General features: G+C 45.9%; 1 protein-coding gene across 3 annotated transcripts in view; it reads right to left on the bottom strand.

The window, feature by feature from the left end:
• Positions 1–19073: 19073 nt before the first annotated feature.
• Positions 19074–24532, bottom strand: part of Usp32 (ubiquitin specific peptidase 32) — a 132663-nt gene continuing 127204 nt past the window's right edge. For all 3 annotated transcript variants that reach the window (XM_075991249.1, XM_075991250.1, XM_075991251.1), the window contains 3 exons: positions 22828–23252; positions 21919–22011; positions 19074–21181 (listed from right to left, as the gene is read on the bottom strand). In XM_075991249.1, coding sequence (XP_075847364.1) covers positions 21008–21181; positions 21919–22011; positions 22828–23252 — 692 coding nt within the window. In that variant the 3' untranslated portion in view covers positions 19074–21007. The remainder of the gene's footprint in view (positions 21182–21918; positions 22012–22827; positions 23253–24532) is intronic.

The raw sequence follows: 24532 nt of genomic DNA, 5'->3' as shown, positions 1-24532 counted from the left end.
GAAACCTGTGAGACCCTGGGGTCACAGCCTGGGGTCACAGCCTGGGGTCACAGCCTAGGGTCACTCTGTGCTTCCTGAAGTTCCCATAGTCAACTTTCTTCATCAGAGCCATCCAGGAAGACAGGCCACTCTGAGGGACAGGGTGGGGTCTGCCGTACCCTTTTCCCACCCTATTTCCAGTGGCTGCTTCTATTCCCAAGGGGCCACCTCTCCTTCCCTGTGTTTAGGTCTGGCATCCCGGTAGGAGCCAGGGGCTAAAAATACTCTCCCATGTGTTTAGATGATTCCTGGAGAATAAACTTCCCCATCTTGGCTCTCACTTTGCACTCTTGCTGGCCCTGCTTCCTGTGGCTCTGATCTGACCGTGTGGGAGGGGAGAGGAAGGTAGGAGTGGAGGGAGGGTCATCGGGGGTGGAAGATCTCCCCGTGAGTGTGGACTGGGGAGGCTGCTTGGTCACCTGGATGGAGACCATCACTGTGAACGGTTCTCCAGTGTGAGGCAACCCGTAGGTGCCAAACTTATATGTGCACTTGTTGGGAAGAGGCAAAAAAGTTCATGGCCCAGCTGGCAGGGTTCCAGGCTTCCTTTGCAGCCTCAAGTTATCCATTCGCAGATGGGTCTGAGCTTGGCCCTCTTGTCTAAGTGACCTCACTGTCCCAGGGCTTCTGCTGCAGACCCTGGGAGGAAGGCCACGCCTATCTCTGTGGGTGGAGCATGGGCCCCAGACCTTCAGCCCCACACACGCCTCAGCTGCTTTGTTTGTTTATCAGAGTAGGGACAAAGACTTGACCTCCTGTGAAGAAGGAGAGGCTGAGGTGGCGCCTAGTCGGGGGCCCTGGGAGGGGCTTCCTCTGGAAGGGAGCTGGACAGATAAGTCCCAAGCTGGTTCCTTCCCTCCCATGATGCTGTTTGGGGACCCGGCACACCGGAAGGGTTGTTGAGTATATATCGGAACAGTCTACTTTCAACAAGATCTAATCTCCCAACAAACACTACTTTATCTTTCAGTCTAGAGACCGAGGGACCAGGCCATTCCTTTGCCCTTCCCAGTCACAGGCCAGATACAGGGAAGACACTATGGGAGCAGGCTGGGAGCAGATTGTGGACCCCTAGGCCCAGAGACACACAGACCCAGGGTAGAATCCTTTTTCTGAGAACTAACCAGGGGCTTTGGTAATTTTAAGTCACTGGAACCTCGGTTTCCTTGTCTATAAAATGGGGATGATGGGAACTGTGGAGACCGTTCTGACAGCATCTACCTTAGAGTTTGCTGCAAAGATAAAGTATAACACCTGAGCAAGAGAATATGTTCAGTACAGCAATTGTTACCGTTCTTTTTAGGGAGAGCACTGAAGCAGGCAGCCTCACAGCCCAGACTTCTGGGGAACTGGGCTTCAGGGGGGAGACCAGAAGCAGCAGGTGACTGCTGTCTGGTGCTCCTCTCCCTTCATGGAAGACACAACAAAGGCCTTGTGAAGCCACTCTCCACTGAAGTGAGGCCAGTTGTCTTAGCCCAATCTTGATCAGTGTTCACCCTGTGCCTCAGGGGATAGGTTTGTTGGGTGTCGAGGATGGCATCTGGCTGAGCCTACATCTCTGACAGGAAAGTGTTGGCTACCTGGGGCCCCACCTGCTTTCTCACTGTGGGATTTGGCAGACTGGGGCTCCACTGCTGTCTTCCTTTGTGCTTTCTTGAGGAGGCACAGGGACCTTCTTTACAGCCCCCCTCCACCCTGGTGTGGTCTCACACACAGTCTCAGACTGGCAGCCCAAGGCCTGGGCCCTTCTGCGGAAACAAAGGAAGCCCAATTGCCTTTGAATTTCAGAGAAACAACTAAGAATTGTTTCAGTGTGTCCCTCACAGTGCAAAGGAAATGCTTAAATCAAAACATTATTTCTTGTTTATCTGAAATTTAATTTTAACTAGTAACCTGGTGATTTTTTAAAATTCATTTTTTTGTATGTGTATGTATGTTTTCTGTATCTGTATGTATATTCTGTATGTGTCTGCATGAGAGTTTGCCCTCTGCATATGGATGACCTTGGAGCCAGAAGAGAGAGTTGAATCTCCCAGAACAGGAGTTAGCAGGGGCTGTGAGCTGCCTGATGTAGGTGTTGGAACCCTGCTCTGGTTCTTTGGAAGACCAAGCAGTAAATCTTCTCCAGAAGCCTCCTCCTGGTGCCTGGCTGGATAGCATCCTTCCTGAACTCCAGGCTGTGATAAGAACACACAGCTAAGTGTCTGTCTGGTTTGTAAATGAACTCTTGGCATCAAGCCTCTCCTCACCCTACCCAGGAGGGCAGCTAGGTGCTCCCTGGGGATTCTACTACACAGGAAGGCAACTGTGATAATATTTATTAGTCATTTTTCTGGTCAATTTTTTTTGTTTGTTTGTTTTTCGAGACAGGGTTTCTCTGTAGCTTTGGAGCCTGTCCTGGAACTAGCTCTTGTAGACCAGGCTGGTCTCAAACTCACAAAGATCTACCTGCCTCTGCCTCCTGAGTGCTGGGATTAAAGGCGTGCACCACCACTGCTGGGCTATTAGTCAATTTTTACTTATAATTTATTAGTCAATTTTTTTTTTGATTTTCCGAGACAGGGTTTCTCCGTAGCTTTTTGGTTCCTGTCCTGGAACTAGCTCTTGTAGACCAGGCTGGCCTCGAACTCACAGAGCTCCGCCTGCCTCTGCCTCCCGAGTGCTGGGATTAAAGGCCTGCGCCACCACGGCCCGGCTTATTAGTCAATTTTTTTTAGTCATTTTTATAATTTAGATGTGGTGGTTCTACCTCCATTTCTTTTTTTTTATTTTTAAAAATTTATTATAAAAAATATCTTTTCTCATTTTACATGCCAAATCCATTTCCCACTTCCTCCCCACCTCCTGCTCCCTCTACCTTCCCCCTACCACCTATCTCACTCCCAATGCACTCCTCAAAGAGGGTTAGGCTTCCCACGGGGAGTCAACAAAGTCTTGCACATTCCTTTGAGGCAGGACCAAGGCCCTCCCCACTATATCTAGGCTGAGCAAGGTATCCCTCCAGAGAGAATGGGTTCCAAAAAGCCAGAACAAGCAGTAGGGATAAATCCTGGTCTTGCAGTTCCATTAGCTCAGGTCAGCTGGTCCAGAGCCCACCCCATTTCTTCCCACTCCAAGGAAGCTGAGATAAAGAGAAGAGGGCTGGGGGGGGGGGGGTACGGGGCACCTGCTGAGACTCCTCCCAGTGCTTCCTGTCCCCTCTTCCTCTGGCCATGACTTCAGGGGCAGAGTTAGGGCAGCAAGCTCAAAGGTTTTCCCACCAGAGCAGTTCTAGAAGGAGAGGGCTGTGGGGAGGGCAGGTGGCTGTGTTGCTCCAGTGGACTGGAGCACATCTGGAGCGGACTGGAGCCTGTGGGTTTCCTCCCGCAGAGTGCCTGTAACTGGGGAGAGGTCAGAACCTGGGGAATCTCTTTCTTATACTTTGGTCTTGGCCTGACTTCAGGCTGGCTGAGCTGGAGGCTGCAAGGCCGTCTTCTGGCAGCCCAGCGCTCACCATCACTACCACGCTCTTGTGTAGTAGAACTTCTAGGTAGCACCAAGATGCCCTCCTGGGAAGGGTGGGGAGGGACTTGATACCAAGGGTCACTTACAAACCAAAGGGACCCTCAGCTGTGTGTGTGTTCATCCAGGAAGGATGCCCTCTAGGCACCAGGAGGGAGCTGAGCACCTCTGGTCCAAACTCAAAGTTCTCCTTCCAACTCCTTTCACCTTGTAATCTTGACCAAGTTTACTGCCTCTAGCTGTCAGTGTTTATGCAGCCACTATCTTAGGCTGGGCCCTTTAGAACTGTTATCTGACTGATGATGACAGCAACCTTTAGAGCAGAAACTTCTGGAACAGCCTCTTCCCAGTGGCAGCTGGCACCCTATGCTCGCTACTGTTTGTGTAGTAGGCACTGTGACGTGTTGTCCCCTTGAGGAAGTGACGCTCCCAGTTGCTGTGAGTGGTTTCAGGGTGCAGATCACTCGGGGTGACTGGCACCTGATGGATGCGTGGCTTGATTCAAGATGATTCCAAAGGTCCTTCACAGTCCAGGAGCTCCCCATGGGGAAGTCAAGGTCACCATCGGCCCTGTGTGTCAGCGCCACTCTCCTTCCTAGTTCCACTTCCTTCCCTTCCCTTTCACAGATGTGAGTCCAAGCGGCAGCTCCTTAATAAATGCCCCAGCAGCCATGGCCCAGCCATCCCAGAACAACGTTCTAAAAGTACAGTGGCCCGGAAGAAGGTTGGGGGGACAGGAACAACAGCTAGTAAGTGCTCCAGTACAAGTGGCTTATCCCCCAACCTCAGCACAGCAATGGGGAGCTGAGCACCTGTCTGCCTCATTTAATAAGATGTACAGGACACACAGCGAACAAATAGCAGAGGAAGGTCTGTGCTCCCGGTGTGCTTTCTAGAATCATAGGCATGTCAGTTCTCTCTGCGTCACCGTGATTGCGATACTGGATGGAAACAACTTCCAGGAGAAAGGTTTGGCTTGCAGTTTTAGTCCATCATAACTTCTGAGATGTGGCCAAGAGGTTCTCTCTGCAGCTGCTTCTCTGTGCGGTGGGAAACAAGAGCTACTCAGAATCATGGTGGTATAACTTTTAAAGGCTGGGCTCCCAGGGCCCAGCTTCCACTAGCCGGGTTCCCAGAGTCCTGAACACTGCTGCAAGCTGGGGACTGATCACTCACAAAGTGAGCCTGTGGGAGCCACTGCAGACCCGAGCTATGGCGTATGCTTCGCAACTGTTCAGAGGAAACAGGCTCTTGGAGAAGCTGAGGTCGCCCCCTTAGCTGAATCAGCAAGTGCAATGCCCAGTATCTGCTACTCCCCGCAAACTGCTCCTGAAAGTCCCCCCCTGGGAGCCCTCTTTTCGAGAGAAGCTGGAATGTAGGAAGCACCAGGCCAGGACATGCATCTGTGTGCCGTTCCACTACCCCAGCTGAGAAGAATGCTCTTCCCTGTCCCCACCCATGCTGTGATTCTCATAGTGGGGGCTGCACACCACCCGGCATAAGCTCACTTCGTGAAGCTTTCTGTTCTCTGCTCCTCCCACCCCAGGACCATGTTCAACCAATGTCATTACCCAGACCAACACCAGCACACAGAGAGTAGGGCAGGCACGGCAGAGGTTTGCAGGACGGATGAACAAGAGGGGAAAATGATAGCAGGGAATGGGATTACCGGTCGTCTTTCCTGGACTGGGACCAAATATTTACCTTGCTCCTTATAAAGCCTGGGACAAGCCTGGCTTTCTCAAATCTGTTTATTCCGCCTTGCCTTCAGTGGCAAACACAATCAGCCTGGTCGCTCTGCCGTTTGAACACCTGCTTCTACATGTGGGGCCTGGGCAAAGGAGGTGTTTGCTCTCCGGTGCCTCCCCTCTGTGTGTCCGCAGGGAAGCTGCTGTGTGATCCTTGTGCCCCAGGAGGCTTTGGTACTGTGTTCTGCATTCCTTGTCTGGCTACAGGTCCAACTGGAGTTTCAGTGTAGCCTAAGCTGACCATCCTCATTTGGCATGAATTAAGTTATGTGTGGGATAGGGTGGACTTGCCTGAGGTTGCTTCCGACCTCCTGGGACACTCTCACGAAGGTGTAGGTTTTGGATGTGACAAGTGGCGTCTGTGTCACACTTCAGAAATGCAGAAGAGAGGAGTAGAGTCGTGTTGTCTCTTGGATTCACCTCGGAGGTCTAAGGCAAATGGAAGTCGCATGGGGTGCTGGGGTTTGGATAGTGTGTTCTGTAAGGGTTCCTGTGTGGAAATTTAACCCCCACTGTGGGGCAGTAGGAGAGAAGGGACCTGCTGAGCTTGGTGGCTCAGTCCTTTATTCCCAGCACTCAGGAGGCGGAGATACGTAGATCTCTGAGAGTTCCGGTACATTCAGAGCAGTTATACAGAGAGACCCTGGGTCTTAGCTAGGTTTTCTATCACTGTGAAGAGACCCCATGACCACAGCAACTCTTCTAAAAGAAAACATTTCATTGGGTAGCTTATAGTTCAGAAGCTCAGTCCATATCATCATGGCAGGAGAGGATGGCCGACAGACAGACATGGTGCTAGAGAGGTAGCCAAGAGCTCCACATCTCGCACAGGAAGTGGTCAGTCTCACCGGGTGTGGCTTGAGCATATATGAGACCTCAAAGCCCACCTCCACAGTGACACACTTCCTCCCACAAGATCACACACTCAAACTAGGTCACATCCCTAATAATGCCACTCCCTCTGGGGGCCATTTTTTCCCCCCAAAACACTACACCAAAGAGAGAGGGAATGAGAGAGAGCACAGGAACTTAGTCTGGTTCTGTGTTTTGAAGTGGAGCTTTTGGGATAGCGGAGGGATAGAGTTCTGTGCTAGCTTGACAACCTGAGTGTCTAGATGCACTGGCATGCATCTCTAGTCCCGATGCTCCTGTGTGAGATCAGAATAGAGACACAATGGTGTTCTGCGAAGCGGCAGACACTCCCAGAGAACCCTGCTCAACAGACAGAAGTGAGAGCTGACCCTTGAAAGCTGTCCGCTGCCTTCTGCACTTGTGTCGTGGTGTGTGTGTGCTCTCCCTCACCTGCGAAATAATTAAATAAGAAATAGGACTTCGGGGGACTGGAAAGCAGCTCAGTTAGTGAAGGGATCACCATGCAAGCATGAGGACCTGAGTTCAATCCCCAGAACCCACAGAAAACATGCCAGTCATGGTGATGTGTTCTTGTAATCCTACTGCTGGGAGACAGAGACAGGAGGATCCCTGGGGATGCACTGGCCAGACACTCTGGCCTAATTGGTGAACTCCAGGCCAATGAGAGACCCTGTATGTTAAGAATGACACCTGAGGTTGTCATATTTAGGTGTAGCCATGTGTCTTTCCAAAGCACACAACACATATTAGCCGGGCGGTGGCACACACCTTTAATCCCAGCACTCGAGAGGCAGAGGCAGGCAGATCTCTGTGAGTTCTAGGCCAGCCTGGTCTACAAGAGCTAGTTCTAGGACAGGTTCCAAAACCACAGAGAAACCTTGTCTCGAAATAAAAAAAAAAAAGGGAAACTAAGACCAGAACACACACACACATGCACACACATGCACACACATGCGCATGTACACTTTAAAGTTCTTCCATCACCAGGTACATCCCTCCTTAACCTTGTCTCTCCTGAATGACTAGCTTAAATAAACTTCTTTTTAACCTAGTTTGACTCAAGCATTTCACTACCGTAGGAAGAATGAGATGTTCATAACAGTGATTTCACTAAAGCAGTGCCATGTGGAAACAGCAGCTTTGCTTTGTGAACGCTGAAGTGGAGCAGAGGTTCCAAGTCTCTGAGCCGCTGGGTCGGCAGCACCCTGAAGATCGTCAGGTCGTCTCCTGCAGTGGATACCACATGGCAGCTGATAGAATTACCTTTAGAGTCTGTGTGTGGGCCTGAACAGTTGCTTTGGTGGTTAAGAATCCTTCTAGTGCTTGCCAAGGACCCAGGTTTGATTCCAAGCACCCATGTGGAGGCTCACCACTTCCTTGGGCACCAGACTCAAATGAGGTGCAAGGTATACATGCAGGCAAAATACTCATACACATAAAATAATAAAAGTAACTATTTCAAAAAAGAGTGTGTTTGAAATACTCTCAGGGGGCTGCCTTTGGGGATTAGAGGGGTGTTTGCGGGATGTTTGATTTTTTTTTTTTTTTTTTTTTGGTTTTTCGAGACAGGGTTTCTCTGTGGTTTTGGAGCCTGTCCTGGAACTAGCTCTGTAGACCAGGCTGGTCTCGAACTCACAGAGATCCGCCTGCCTCTGCCTCCCGAGTGCTGGGATTAAAGGCGTGCGCCACCACCGCCCGGCTTGCGGGATGTTTGAACACACTGTGAAGATGTGCTTCTCTCTTCCCTTGCCTGCCTAAGGCACCTTCTGGTGGGTTTAATAAAGAGCTGAATGGCCAACAGCTAGGTAGGAGAGGACAAGAGGCAGAGGTAGGGACTTTGGGAAGAAGCAGAGGCACAGGAAATTTGCCAGTGAGACATGGAGAAAGACAGACGGACATACGGTACTGAGTGATAAGAATGAAAGCAGGCTGATCTTTGTGAGTTCGAGGACAGCCAGAGCTATGTAGTAAAACCCTGAGGGGTGGGAGTCCCAAAGAGGACAGAAGAGGGCAATCGAAACCCTTGGAACAAGGCTGGCAGTGGTGGTGCACGCTTTTAATCCCAGCACTCTGGAGGCAGAAGCAGACAGATCTCTGTGAGTTCAAGGCCAACCTGGTCTACAAATTGAGTTCCAGGACAGACAGGGATATTACACAGAAAAACCCTGTCTCAAAAAAACCAATACCACCACCACCACCACCACCACCACAACAACAACAACAAAGCAGGAAAGAGGAGAAAGCCACAGTTGGGCTCAATAACCTTGTGGCAGTGCTGGCTATTCCTCTGGAACTTGGCAGTTAGCCCTGAATACATGCAGATAGCTTGGGAATCAGCCTGGTGTATGCTGGCCTGCCATGATTGCCGGAAGGACATGTGGTATTTGTGTTAAAGCCCGGCTGCTGCTGGGGATCAAACATCTGGGGACAAGGGATCCAACTCGATTGTTCTCCCACTTCTCAGGAAGGGCCAGGAAGGAAAGGGCCACAGGTGGAGAAGACGCTATTGTCTTCAGTGGGTATCACCAGGTAGCCTGGCTGGCAGGGGCCCAGTGAGAAGGCTCTGACGGGCACTCTAATGTCCCACAAAGTTCACTCAAGCCTCTATCTTTCTGTGCTACCTCTGACGCTGCAGTAAATCTTTGATAAGATACAATCAGGTGCTCCTGAGTGCAGCTGGGAACAAGTGACCTTTACTCCAGTCACAAGTCCTCCAGGCCCCCTGCCAGCCAGGCTACCTGGTGATGCTTGACCTACTGAAGACAATAGCTTCTCCTCCACCTGAGCCCTTTTCTTCCTGGCCCTTCCTGAGAAGTGGGGGAAAACAACCAAGTTGAACCCCTTTGCCCCATCTGTTCCCCACTTTCTTCTGTCTACCACTAGAAGTCCCTGGGCCACCACAGTAAGGTACAAACCTAGGATGTCAGTGTCCCTCAGGAGTCATGCAGATTCCCTGGGTCTGAGGCCTTGCCATCTTTCAGCAATGGTGGGAGGCACTGCTATTGAGATACCCACTTCTTGCCGGGCAGTGGTGGCACACGCCTTTAATCACAGCACTCGGGAGGCTGAGGCAGATGGATATCTGTGAGTTCGAGGCCAGCCTGGTCTACAGAGCAAGTTCCAGGACAGCCAGGACTGTTATACAGAGAAACCCTATCTCAAAAAAAAAAAGGAGAGAAAGAAGAAAGTCCACTTCCTTCCGATGCCGCAACGTTGCATCTGCACAAGCGTCATTGATGGTAAAGGTGGTTCCTGGTCAGTGTTATCAGTACAGTGTGATGTGGGCAAGGTCATCATAACCTTGCCAAAGAGGAAGCCACCAAGGGATGGGCTGGTTGTTCTTCCAGGAATGGGGTGGTAAAGCAACAACTGGGTTCTCCCCCTCCTCCAATCTTGGTTTGAAGTGGGCTCAGAAACATTCTGTCCCTGGGATACCAGCATCCTGGGCTGGTGATTTCATCTTCAAATTCATCCACCAGAGGGGATGAAGTTTGTCGCTCACAAAGCTATGCGAGGTGAATGTGGTTCGGTAATGAACACAGATCATAGGCAAAACAGAATTTCTAAATAGGACCTGGGGATGTTGCTCAGGGGGTGGGCGCTTACCTAGGCTGATGGAAGTCCTGGGTTGACCTTCAGCACTGCACGCACCAGACTTAGTGACCAACTTGTAATCACAACACTCCGAAGGTAGAGACAGAAAGATCAGGAGTTCAAGGCTATTCTTGGCTACCTAGCTAGTTTGAAGCTGCCTTGGGATACAGGAGACTTGATCTCAAAACAAACAAACTAACAACAACAACAACAAACAGAAAAAACCCATCATTTGAGTCTAAGTGCCCTTCCATCTTTTGTTCCTGTCTTAGTTGGTTCCTCGCTGTGATAAAAATGCTAATTAAAACCAATTTGGGGGGAGGGAAGGGATTATTTCAGCCTACCCTTTCCAGTCCATCACCAGAGGAAGCCAGGAACTCGAACACAGACCAAGGAGGACTGCTTACTGGCTTGCTTTCCAAGGCTCACACATTTGGCTTTTGTTGTAACCGAGGACCCTGGAGCTGGCATAGCTCACAGTTGCCTGGGCCCTTCTACATCAACCATCAGACTGGTCCACAGATAGTCTGATGAAGGCACATTCTCAACTGAACTCTCCTCTTCCCAGAGGACCTAGCTAGTGTCAAACTGACAAAATCCTGGCACTTCCCCCCAGTTCTAGGCTCAGGACTACCTCAGTAGTCGGTACTCGATAAACATTTGCTGAATGAGCGATCAACTCCTCTACAGCCTTTTCCCTGTCCCTTAAGGAAAACGAGATGATGTTTATTTGCACTTCCAGGCTACGGAGAACTCTGCAAACAAGGAGTGTCAGCAGAGACTTTCTCCAGCTGGCACAGTTGAAGGCCACAGGCTGTGGGTTGGATATTTACAGGTGCCCAGTCTCCAGGACAGCTGCCAGGCAGCAGGCTGGCTGCTCCAGGCACCACCTTGGGATTCGCCTGGCCTCGAGCACAAAACCCCTGTGCACTTGCACAATGGTAGCTGGTTGCAAAGGATCTTACATGCTCACACTCAACCATGGTTTCACCCTGGTTGCCCAGCTTCCTTCCTTTCTCACCCACAACTAATTAGAGTAACAAAATGGCCTCTGCAAAGCCCATAGTGTTGCCAAGGTGTTTGCCAGACCTTTCTGTGGTTGCCCAGCTTTCTTCCTCTCTTGCCCACAACTAGTTAGAGTAGCAAAATGGCCTCTGCAAAACCCATTACATTGCCGAGGTGTTTGCCGGGCCTCTCTTGAGAGCTTCGTGAGTTGTGTTGCTGGGAGTCATTCTAGCTCTGGGAGATAGCTCCTTGGGGACTTCTGAAGTCCCGCACCAGTGGCTTCTTGCATGCTTAGTAGGTGGAAGGTGCTTTAAAGACATTTGATGCTGTGCTCGGGCAGGGCTTCCCACTTGCTCATCAGCCTGAGCATTTCCCACCTGATCTGCCTTAGCTGTCATGAGATGGAAGAAAAGGATCCAGACCTGACACTGTTTCAAAATAAAAGATAGAACACCTATGCTCCAGCACAACACCATCATCCTCTACAAGGGGCAGGAGATGCAGAGGTTAGTGACCTGTCCCCTCATACAGCTCCACAAGGTGCAGAGCATGGCCTGGTTTTCACAGCAAGCTAGAGCTGAACCTTCAGCAGCCTCTGAAGACAAGTGTGTTTCCTTCTCCATTCCAGAAGGCTCCTTGCTGCTCTCCAATGTGGAAGTCCTTCTCTCCTTGGCTAATTTGCAATTTTAGAGGACACGGCAGTTTAGCAATCCAGCCAGCGACACTGCCGTGGAGACGGAATGACTGACACTGAATGAGGCATCACAGAAGCTGAGAAGCATGGACACGCGCACCAGCCAGGCACCCTTCTGGGCCACACGTGGCTGTGCCCAGGCTCCTCTCCTTGGCATGCCTTCATCCTTTCTCGCTCTTCCTTCCTCTTGTCTGACCCATTTTCCCTTTGCCTCTACTTACTCAAGACTTCCTGGAGTACTGCAAGCCTAGTGTTCAATCACGAGTTCCCCTTGGCCTTGTCGGAAGAGAAATTCTAAGGCTGGACGTGTGGCTCAGTGGTGAGAGTGCTGTGTGGCACGTGCAAAGCCATGGGCTTCATCTCCAGTACAGGAGGGAGGGGAATGGAGAGAGAGAGATGGGGGGATAGAGACAGAGGCAGAGACTGACAGACAGAGAGAAACCAGCAAAAGCAGACTGTACACAAGAAAGGAAATTACAGTAAACAGAATTTATAATCAAGTACCCTGACCTTATGCAAATCATATGAAATATGAAACAATATCCTAGCCATACCAAAATACTCAGCAATGTGAACTAGCTTTATTTGAACTTCCTGTGTAGTCAGATTTTTCTTTTGGCCAACTTATAGGTATAGGGTTGGGGGTTGGGGTGGAAATTTTGTAGGCTCAGGGATCTCCTTTAATTAAAAAAAAAGAAGGGAAATTAGATGGAATAATAGGTGGATTAACTCACACTAATAATAATAGTAAGTAATAGAGTAAATACTTGCGAGATATTATTTATAGATAATTTACATTTGTATAGATTCTTGTATATTGATACAAATTCAATTTGTTATATTGAATATGCTCCTATTTCTGTTCACAATATTTGTACACCTATGCAAAGTTATTTTGCCCTATTTGCATGCATGCTTCTACCTCTGCTTAAGACATTTTGTATATTGATACAGTTAGGATATATTTATCATATTGCACTATACATTTCTACCTCTGATCAAGATGCTTATACATTGTTACATTTCAAGGTCATTGTCCTCATTTGCTGCACAGCTGTTTAAAGACTGTTTGATATTCTAATATGAAGTCTTAGTCTTTAAGCTATACACGTATTAAGTATTATAGGTCAATAGCCATCCATGTTTGTCATACTTACTGTTAGACTAATCAGGTTCTTCAGATACATTGAGACTGTATTCTGCATAGATAGGTAATCTTCAACCACTTCAAAGAACTGTAGAACATGTCCTTTAAATAATTTAGGGTTCTGTTGACGTGAGACATGACTGCTCCTGGTAGCACCAATCTATTCCCAAGAGAATGCTGAGCACTCAGTTGGCATTTGTTTTCTTCTTGGCAAATCTGACCTTTGGGCAAGGAACTGCCCATGCCTCAACCACTGACAAAATGCACAGTGGCCGGACTGGACAAGCAGGATACAAGAAAAAGACTGCCAAACCTTCCCAAGACAGGTAAGATGGTTTTAAAATTTTTCCTGCACTGAAAATTGTCAGTTACTCTAGGCCTTAGCCAAAGTTGGTTGCTCCAATGTTGCAAATGAGACTTTGACTACCCAGGTTGCCAGTTGTCTCTGTCATTTGTTGCACATTTTGGAAGTTGCTTGATTGCACTTCCTGTCTACTGAAGTAAGATTGTCTTCCTTCTCAGGTCTTTGATGGAGTTGAAGACTAGATAATCGTAGTTACTTTCCTCTCATGACTTAGCCAAGCCATTTCTAATACAAGACTTAGACTCCTTAGGATAGAATAATTATAAAAACATTTAGCATATATTTCTTGCTTGATATTGTTTATGCTGGTTGTAATTCCAATTTTTATACTTGATATCTGTTCTTAATGTATTTTTTTTATATTGGGTTTGGGACTCTCTTTAGACAAAAGGGGGAGGTGCTGGGGAACCTCCATCAGTCAATGGGCTTTGAGATGCTGGATCAGGTTGGGCGTGGCCTTGGGTACCAAAAAAATGTGCCTGCTACTGCTTGCATGCCCCCCCCCCCACTGCTGCTGGATTTGGTTCCTGTTCCCCGGCTTGTGCAGTGGACTGTGATCTGTGATCTACCCCTAAATAAAGAGACTTTTATGATACTCAATTCTGAGTTAGTGTGGGACTACTCTATTCGCGTTCACCTACACTAACTCACAAATAATGACATGGAGACTTATTATGAAAGCTCGGCCTTAGCTTAGGCTTGTCCTACTAGCTCTAATAACTTAAATTAACCTGCCTCTATTAATCTATGTTTTACCATGTAGCTTTTTTACCTTTATTTCATTTTGCCTGACTCCCTCCATGTCTCATTGGCATCTCCCTTGCATAATTCACAAGCCTACATTCTTCTTCCTCTCTCCTCAGAAATCCTGCCTAGCTATTGGTCATTCAGCTCTTTATTAAACCAATCACAGTGACACATCTTCACAAAGTGAATATCCCACAAGAGGTCTGATGTTTGAAGGCCTTCAGATCAGGGCTCCTGCTTAGTGATGTACCCTCAGTTGCCTTTAACTCAGTTCCTAACAGCCTGTACGAGTGTCTCATCCACCGTTGCCTGTCGTGCTATGATTCCCACGATATAATCCCGACCTTCCCTCACAGAGAGCTTGCTTTTCTTTTCCATTTAGTTCTCCTCTAAGTACACTGTCGACAGTCGGGTGTTCTGAGTCAACACGTCATAGGAACCACACCTCTTCGCAGCTATTTTCTCTTTGTTAGTTACTGTCACCCCTTCTTGCGATGCACCTGTAGCGCCTCTGTCATCCTTCCCAGGGCAGAGTGGAAGCAACGACTCATTTCCTGGGGCCGTGGTTTCCAAAAATGACCCATTTGCAGACGGTTGCAAACTGGTTGCAAAAGATGTTCCCCTGGAAAGTGTATTTAACGTACCCTACCTTGTAAGGCTGTGGACGCAGAAGGGATAGGACAGCGGTGGATGACTCTCATGGTGCTGACGCATTGACAGGCTGGGCACCTTTCCCTTTATTAACCTCTAAGTGCAATAATTTCTCACTGTAAAGACATGTCAATTCTGCAATAAATGTACGTCTTAGTGCACATGCAGAGGCCAGACAAGGGTGCTGGCTCTCGGAGCTGGAAGTACAGGCATCTGTGGTTCCAGTGCAGGTCAGGTGTCATGTGGGTGCTGGGATCTAAACTCTGTCTTCTTGATTTCAAAGCACCCTAAACCACAGAGCCACCTCTCTAGCCCCTAAAGTAAAATTCTCATGGCACTTGACCCGGAGTCTATAGGGGACTTGTTTATGAGTATTCTATGAGTATTCTAGCAGCACAGCCAGAATGGGAACTCTTCCCTGACTGGATTAAAGTTGATAAACTGTCAAGGCGGTGGTGGCGCACACCTTTATCTCAGCACTCAGGAGGCAGAGGCAGATGGATCTCTGTGAATTTGAGGACAACCTGGTCTACACAGAAAGTTCCAGGGCAGCCAGGGCTATGCAGAGAGACCCTGTCTCACTACACCCCCATTAAAAAAAAAGTTCATACCCTTTCTAATTCCAAGAAGGCTTGTACCTGGCTTTCACATAAATTGCCTTTGAGATTAGGGTCTTGAACTCCAGGGCTCAAAAGATTCTTGCCATTTCAACTCTCCAAGTACGGGGCCTAGAGTATCAGTCACCACACTGTTTTCAAGGAAGTTCTACTTATTTATTTTGCTTTCTTCGAGGGTTTCTCTGCGTAGCCCTGGAACTCACTTTGTAGACTAAGCTGGCTTCAAACTCACAGAGATCCACCTGCTTCTGCCTCCTGAGTGCTGGAATTAAGGGCATGTGCCACCACTGCCCAGCTGGAAGTTTTACTTTTGTTTTTGATATTATTTTTAAGATAGGAGCTCACTTTGTAGCCTTGCCTGACTGGCACTTGTGTAAACCAGACTTTTCTTAAACTCACAGATAACTGCTTACTGTGGCCTCCTAAGTGCTGGTCAAGTACTTGGTTCTCTCTATATATCTTAGGCTGTCATGGAACTTGCTGTATATAACCTCAAACCTGTGATCCTCCTGCATCTGCCTCCTAAGTGCTGGCTAGCCACCACACCCAGCCTTTCACTTTAAATGGAGTATCTTCTATGTCTGGATTTCTGATTTTTTTTTTTTTTAGGGAAAGATTTAACACAGGACTGTGTTCTTCAACAACAGATGGGATTTTTACACACACACACACACACACACACACACACATGCAGAATTTTAAATTCCACTGCTTCTCTGGAGGTATCACAATCCCTGACTTCAAACTCTACTACAAAGCTATAGTACTGAAAACAGCCTGGTATTGGCATAAGAACAGACAGGAGGACCAATGGAACTGAATAGAAGACCAAGAAGATCAATCCACACATCTTCAAACACCTGATTTTTGACAAAGAAGCAAAAAATATCAAATGGAAAAAAGAAAGCATATTTAACAAGTGGTGCTGGCATAACTGGATATCAACATATAGAAAAATGAAAATTGTCGGGCGGTGGTGGTGCACGCCTTTAATCCCAGCACTCAGGAGGCAGAGGCAGGTGGATCTCTGTGAGTTCGAGGCCAGCCTGGTCTATAGAGTGAGTTCCAGGACAGACTCCAAAGCTACAGAGAAATCCTGTCTCGAAAAACAAACAAACAAAAGAATGAAAATAGACCCATAGCTATCATTATGCACAAAACTCAAGTCTGAATGGATCAAAGACCTCAACATAAAGTCAACCACACTGAACCTTATAGAAGAGAAAAGTGGGAAATACACTAGAACGCATTGGCACAGGAGACCACTTCCTAAATATAATCCCAGAGCTGGAGAGATGGCTCAGAGGGTAGGAGCATTGCCTGCTCTTCCAAAGGTCCTGAGTTCAATTCCCAGCAACCACATGGTGGCTCACAGCCATCTGTGGTGAGGTCTGGTGCCCTCTTCTGGTCTGCAGGCATACACACGGAAAGAATGTTGTGTACATAATAAATAAATAAAAATATTTAAAAAAACATAATCCCAGCAGCACAGACACAGAGAGAAACAACTAATAAATGGGACCTCCTGGGGCTGGAGAGATGGCTCAGTGGTTAAAAGCACTGACTACTCTTCCAGAGGTCCTGAGTTCAATTCCCAGCAACCACATAGTGGCTCACAGCCATCTATAATGAGACCTGGTGAACCCTTCTGGCTTGTGGGCATACATGGAAGGAATGCTGTACACATAATAAGTAAATATGAAAAAAAAAATAAATGGGACCCCCTGAAACTGAAAAGCTTCTGTAAAGCAAAGGACATGTCAACAAGACAAAACAACAGCCCACAGAATGGGAAAAGATCTTCACTAACCCCACATCAGACAGAGGTCTGATCTCCAAAATATACAAAGAACTCAAGAAATTGGACACCAAAAAAAAATCACATAATCCATTTAAAAAATGGAGTACAGACCTAAACAGAGAACTCTCAACAGAGGAATCTAAAATGGGTGCAAGACACTTAAGGAAATTTTCAACATCCTTAGTCATGAGAGAAATGCAAATCAAAACAACTCTGAGATTCCATCTTACACCTGTAAGAATGGCCAAGATCAAAAACACTGATGACAACTTATGCTGGAGAGGTTGTGGGGAAAAGGGAACACTTTCGCATTGCTGGTGGGAATGCAAGCTGGTACAACTCCTTTGGATGTCAGTGTGGCGATTTCTCAGAAAATTAGGAAACAACCTTCCTCAAGACCCAGTAATACCACTTTTGGGTATATATCCAAAGAATGCTCAATCGTGCAACAAGGATGTGTGCTCAACTATGTTCATAGCCGGAACCTGGAAACAACCTAGATGCCCCTCCTCTACCAACTGAAGAATGGATAAGGAAAATGTGGTACATTTATACAATGGAGTACTACACAGCAGAAAGAAATAGCGACAGCTTGAATTTTGCAGGAAAATGGATTGAGCTAGAAAACATTATTTTGAGTAAGGTAACCCAGACACAGAGAGACAATTATCACATGTACTCACTCATAGGTGGTTTTTAAACATAAAGCAAAGAAAGCCAGCCTACAAACCACAATCCCAGAGAACTTAGACAACAATGAGGACACTAAGAGAGATTTACATAGATCTAATCTATATGAGAAGTAGAAAAAGACAACATCTCCTGAGTAAATTGGGAGCATGGGGATCTTCGGGGAAGGGTTGAAGGGGGGAAGGTAGAGGCAGGGAGGGGAGCAGAGAAAAATGTAAAGCTCAATAAAAATCAATAAAAAAAAGGAAAAATAATTTCACTGCTTCTCATCTCAGTCAGATCTTAGATTTCCAATCTGTTGTCTACAGGTCTGAGTTTATGTCTCCTGTACATAAACTCAAAGTATCTCCAGGGCTCAAAAGATCCTCTCTATTTCAACTTTTCAAGTACTGGGCCTAAGGCATCACCACACTCAGTTCTCAAGAAAGTTTATTTAGTTTTTTTTTGAGACAGCGTTTCTCTATGTAGCCCTGGCTGTCCTCGAACTCACTGTATAGACCAGGCTGGCCTGGAACTCGCAGAGATCCTCTGCCTCCCGAGTGCCAATGGCGTCCTTGGAGAGCTCTCAGGAAGACTAGAGGCACAGCTGCAGAGATGGTTCAGTGGTTAAGCATCCTTGTGGGTCTTGCAGAGGACTGACATCTGGTTCTCAGTACCCATATCAGGCAACTCCAGCTTCAGGGAATCCAATGCCCTCTTCTAGACTCTCTGGGCACCTGCACTCAAGCATGTGCATACTCACATACACACATATCATTAAACATAAATCTTATGGGGCTGGCATGAAGACTCAGTGGTTAAAAGCACTTCTTTCAGGGGATCTGGGGCTTGGTTTCAGCATTTCTGCCATGGGCTCTTCAACTCTAGCTCCAGGGAAGTCAACAACCTTTTCTGCCTCCTTGGACAACTAGACATTACGGACAGACACAGAGATAAAAGCAAAAATAAAATGACTTTTCTTTTTAAGCTTTTCGAGACAAGCTTTCTTTGTATAACAGTCCTGGTTGTCCTGGGACTCCCTCTGTAGACCAGGCTGGCCTCAAACTCACAGAGATCCACCTGACCCTGTCTCCTGAATGCTGGGATAAAAGGTGTGTGTTACCACTGCCTGGTGATAAAATAATTTTTAAAAAAGATTTATTTATTATATATAAAATATTCTGCCTGCATGTATCCCTATGTGACAGAAGAGGGCACCAGATCTCATCAGATTGTTATGAGCCAACATGTGGTTGGTGGGAATTGAACGCAGGACTTCTGGAAGAACACCCAGTGCTCTTATCCTCTGAGCCATCTCGCCAGTGTCGATAATAAATCTTATGAAGAAAAAAGACAGCCCAGGATATCCCTAATAGGCCCTACTCTTTGTCCCCACAACTAGAGCCATTTCAGTGTGTTATATGAAAACTACCACAGGGCTCCTCTCGTACCAGCTCTTTACCTGTGAATGTGAGCCACATCTAAGTAAAATTCACCTAATTAGTTCAAGTGCCTCCTTCTACCTCATCAGTTTCTACCCCCTCTAAGGTGGAACATCTTCTTTGTAAGTGGAATTGGTATTGTGCACCCAGAAGAATTAAAGAGGATCACAGACAGAAAGGCTGAAGAAACAGGCTCTTTGTGTTTACTTGTACAGGGAAAAACGACATGTGGACATCTTCAGTATTTAATTTGTTTGGGTAATAGTTACAGATAAACAGGTACACACCATATACAACGACCAATACTTTTTTATACAGTTCATATTCAGTACATCAACACTATCTTATTTACACTCTATGTACATCAACATCTTCCTAAAGTCAGTGCATTGTCAACAAGTTTTATACAGAAATTTACAAGGTAAATGTAGTTAATAGTTAATTTAATAAATTTTCTGCTAGTTCTCGAGTTTAAAAAATTAATTACAACCAATATAACAAACACAGATCAAACAACATTAGTAGATTGTGCTACCTGCTCAACTAAAATATCTGTAAAGAAATTATTGAAAATCTTCTACTTTTTCACGGGACTTGTCCAGGTAGGAGTGGACAATCTCATATATGAAAACTTTGAATCTATGAAGTATGTACTTTGTGTGACTTCATTACAATATTCCTTCCAGGCCATTACTTCCTCTCCCGTACATCCTTCTGAAAGGACGTCAGCCTCGGCAGCTGCTTGCGACAGCTTTCCCAGGGCACTGAAACCAGTCTCAGCACTGGGCTCAGCTGTCAGGACACGAACTGCACCACGAGGAAGGGAGGGGAATAGGATCTGACAACAATGAAAATCAGCTTCCAGGGTCTCAAAATTTTTAAAAGACCAAAAATAAGATGAGAATTTCCTTGGACTACAAACTAAAACACAATACAGAAAAATGATGCCAGAAAAATGACATTTATACTTTTGTTCCAGTTTTGAATAATTAGGAAAAAAGTGAGTAAAGAAAAAAAAAGCTGAGGGGCAGAAATGAAAACAACTAGGGTTTGCTTCCTAAACCCAGCAGTTTCTTTGTACAATACTTACAAACTATCAATGCTGGATATATTTTTGTTTTTAAATTTTACACACTGATGGAGTTAATAGCCCTTAGAGCCATTAAAGTACAAGCACAATTTGTTTGCATGTGTTCTCTCTTATAAAGTGCAAAATGAGAAACAAAGAAAAAACCCCACCACTAACAGGAAACATGGCTGGCTTTTGCATACCTTCCTAGAAACACTTTGTGCAACTTATGCATGGGACTATGGTGCAAACCCTGGCAGCAGCCACACCCAGCAGTGCGCCTGTGGGAACTCCTCTAGTACCCTAAAGAAGCCTTGGCAGAAGGGCCACCTGCGCTGGACCTCTCCTGGGGCCTCTGTACTGAGACTGGGTGGAAGGCACATGATCTCAGGGATGCGTGGGTTCAGACCAACCACCAGAACTTCTGCCACAGTCACTGTTCCAAACATAAACTTGACAACAACAAAGAGCAAAGAAAAAGACACAGAAAGAACAGGGAAATGGTTCCAAAAAGGAAGAACCTGTGTCTGCACTCTGAGAGTCATCTGCACTCCTGCATGACCTGGCTTTCTCCATTTGTCAATACAATGGAATGAAACTTCAGGAAAAAGGAGGTAGCATATCATGTCGTCCCCAGACAACATTTCAACTTTTGTTTTTTTTACTTTGATTCTAAGGAAATCCTTAGCATCCTGTTATGATTATTGGAAAACTCTATACTCACTACAAGTTTGTTCATTATCTGGACAAGCACATTAAATTCTTAATTGGTCCCAGGTGATTGGTGCCAAACCTTCTTCTTTACAGGCTAATGGTGGGATCTGCCTGAAAGTCCTCCACTGGACAGCTTGTGAGAGACTTCAAACAAAATTAGTACTATTCTTAAAGTTGACTGCTATTTTAATTAGGACTTTTTATTTTTGTGCTTCAGGTCACAGGATAAAATAACTACACTTAGCCTGCTTTTCAGTGACGATTCTGCCAAATGTCACCTACAAGGCATCACCTCCCTTCCAGCAGCCCACCTAGCGGCCAGAGCAGCCGCTTTACTGTAACACACAGTACTTCTTGTAGTCGGATTCAAAGTCTTCATCCATGCTGCTTGTGTCTGCCATCTTTTTGCCATCGATCTTTGGCAGAAATTGTGCACAGTCTATCCCCTGCTGCTCATAGAAAAGAATGTAGGCAGAGTCGGTGTCGATTTCATCAGGGTGAAGTTCCTAAAAGGATAAGAAAAGCCTTAATTCTTTAACAGGAAGAACAACTCTCACTAACTCTGATTACTTGAATCAACTATGTTACACCTACACTGAAAGTGAGTCTTATATTTTCAGTATCTGTTTTGGAGAATATTCTAACCACAGGCAAATGAATGCCCTAACCCTCATCAAATAACAACAACAACAATAATAACAATAATTTATTAGGTAGGTGAGAAAGAGTTTTCTTTTGGGACACAGTCTCACACAGCCCAGACTGGCCTTAAACTCTTTTCAGTGAGGAGCACGACTTTAATCTGCAGATCCTCCTGCCATCAAAGGTGTAGCCACCATATCTGACAAACACCATCAAATTCTAATAGCTCAAAAAAAAATCAGCATTGGAGAGTTTAGGACTGTAGTATAAGCCTTTTCCAACATGTGTGCCACGCTGGGTTTGATGTTCTATGTGGGTGAGGCATGGAGAGACACACACCGAAGACAGGACATGATCAATTCAAAGCTAAAAGATTGAATTTCTCATTAACCAGCACCTTTGCTTTGTTCACTATTCACATTTTCAGTTCTTCTCCAGTTTTCCCATCATACCTTTGCTTCCTTAAAACTGAACATTACTTATGTAGAGACCTTCATACAAACACATTATTTCCTACTCAGCAGAAAGGTTATTATTTCAATAACATTGCCAGAGTTTGTTGGCGTTCTGTTTCTGTCATTTAAAGATTGAGAATATTTACCTTACAGCTGCTGTCATTGTAACAGTACCACTTGCAGTTTGGGTTTTTGGCATAAGTGACATAATGGCCCCCACCCAGAATTCCTGAATGGCACTGAAGAGAGAAGAGAGTGGTGGTATGTTAGTAATTAACAGTACTTAGCCAGGGCACAGTGCTAAGATCTTAGCAGGAGAACACTGACCACTTAGGTGGTAAGGAAAAATATGTGTACAATCACCTAATTTTATTAAAAGACAAAATCTTAACACACATACACACTTCATGTGTGTGTGTTTAAAGACAGTGTCAGCGGGTAGTGGTGGCACACAGCTTTAATCCCAGAAGAGGCAGTTGGATCTCTGTGAGTTCAAGGCCAGTTCGAGTTTCATAACAGGCACAAAGAAACCCTGTCTCGAAAAAACAACAACAACAACAACAAAAAGAATAAAGACAATGTCTTGCTATATATCCTAGGTTGACTTTAAACTCAAAATACTCTTGCTTCAAGGTCTCAAATGCTAAGATTAGAGGCACTTGCCATCAAGTTTGGCCCTGTATCAGTTATTTAGAAAGCAAAATTTCCTTAGGAATACTTATTATAGCATTAATTGAACCTCTGAATCAAATTATACTTATTAAATGGCCATCTTCTAAATCATACTGTGAGCTTGGAGTCTATCCAGGAGGCCAAGCTTTCTTTGTTAACCGGACAACTGAACAAACCACTAAAAAGTTAAACTTTTTTTTTTTCCTGAGACAAGGTTGCTCTGTGCAGCCCCAGCTATGTCCCAGAACTTGCTCTGTAGACCAGGATAGCCTTGAACTCAGAAATCTGCCTGCCTCTGCATTTCAAGTACTGGATTAAAAGCATGCACCAACAGGCCCAGCTTAGACTGTTTTTTTTTAAGACCCACATAATATGTCACTTACCGAAATTGCATATAGATTATAAATAGGTTTATTATGAGTATCTTCTCTTTGGTCATCAGTGCTGTCTTCTTCACTATGATTTCCAAGCTGACCATTACTATAGCCATTGCCACATGCCTCATGCTCATAAAGGAATCCATTAGCCAAAGTGCTCTCATGATCCAGAGGAGTGACCAGCTCAGGTTGGCTGCCTCCCAAAATATGTCCTCGGCTCAAGGTGTCAGCCAGTTCACATGTCTGCCCAGTCCCATTCTCTTTGCTGGCATCTAAATTCTCCTTACTACTGGACAACTTATTTTTGCTGCCAATTTGAGGCAAACGAAGCCTCCCTTTGCTCCTCCCCAAAGTCCGTGGGCTGCTGTTAGGGCTGCTGTTTTTGCTGGAGGGACAGCTGGCTCCACTTTTTCTTGAAGAAGAAGGTGAACCTGTGAAAGAGACAGATAGAAAGATATTTAGGTCCAAATACCACAAGTAAGTTCGAAGCCAAATGTTAACTGACATTAGCTTCCCAACTAAAGACAGGAATGCTGCTGAGTGGTGGGGGCTCACTTGGAAGGCAGAGGCGGGTGGATCTCTGTTTTTGAGGCTAGCCTGCTGGACAGAGTGAGTTCCAGGATAGCCAAGGCTACACATAGAAACTTTGTCTTGAAAAAAAAAGAAAGACAGAAAGAAAAAAACAAAAAGGAATGCTGACCGCCTACTCTCACTCCTTATTACTTTATTACATAGCGTATGATGGCTATTCTTGGCTGTCAATGTGACTACATCTGGAATTATCTAAAACCCATGTGATTGAGTATACCTGGGAAGATTTTCTTAATTAAATCATTTGAAGTGGGAAGACCCATTTCTAAGTCAGATCTTTTGAGAGGTGGAGAGATAAACTCTTTTAATCCAGATTTCCAAGGTTTTGTTGCCTTTTGGTGGTGGTGCATGCCTTTAATCCCAGCATTCGGGAGGCAGAGGCAGATCTCTGTGAGTTCCAGAACAGCCTGGTCTACAAGAGCTAGTTCCAGCACAGGCTCCAAAGCTACAAAGAAACCCTTCCTCAAAATAAAACAAAAAACAAAAAAAAAAACAAACCCAAAAAACAGCCTTGACTCTCCCAGAACTTGCTTTGTAGAGGAGGCTGGCCTCAAACTCAAAGATCCTCCTGTCTCTGCTTCCTGAGAGCTGGGATTAAAGGCATGCGCCACCACCACTACCCAGCATTTATTTGGTTTTTGTTTGTTTGTTTGTTTTGAGACAGGGTTTCTCTGTGCAGTCCTGGCTGTCCTGAAATTTGCTTTGTAGACCAGGCTCACCTAGAACTCTGAGATCTACCTGTCTCTGCTCTAGAGTGCTAGGATTAAAGGCATGCTCCATTACCACTGCCTCAAAATCCTGATTGACTGAGGTAGTAAAACCCACCTAATCTGGGCCTCACCTTCTGGTGGCAGCCTATACAAAGGACACAGAAAAAGAAAGTTTTCACTGTTTGCCTGTAGACTCTCACTCTTGATGGCAAATCTATTCTTTCACTGAAATTAGAGCTACGTCTTTGGGATCCTGGTATATACTGAAGACCAGCTGAGACATCCAGACTAGTGAACTGAACAACTACTGATTTTTAGACCTTTCATTGGTAGACAGCCATTATTAGACTAGTTGGATCACAGCCTGTAAGTTATTCTAATAAATACCACACACACACATCTAGCATGTA

Source organism: Microtus pennsylvanicus, chromosome 11 (assembly GCF_037038515.1).
Source record: "Microtus pennsylvanicus isolate mMicPen1 chromosome 11, mMicPen1.hap1, whole genome shotgun sequence".
NCBI classification, from domain to species: domain Eukaryota; kingdom Metazoa; phylum Chordata; class Mammalia; order Rodentia; family Cricetidae; genus Microtus; species Microtus pennsylvanicus.
The sequence above is the reverse complement of the archived record's forward strand: the minus strand, read 5'-3'. Positions and strand labels throughout refer to the sequence as shown.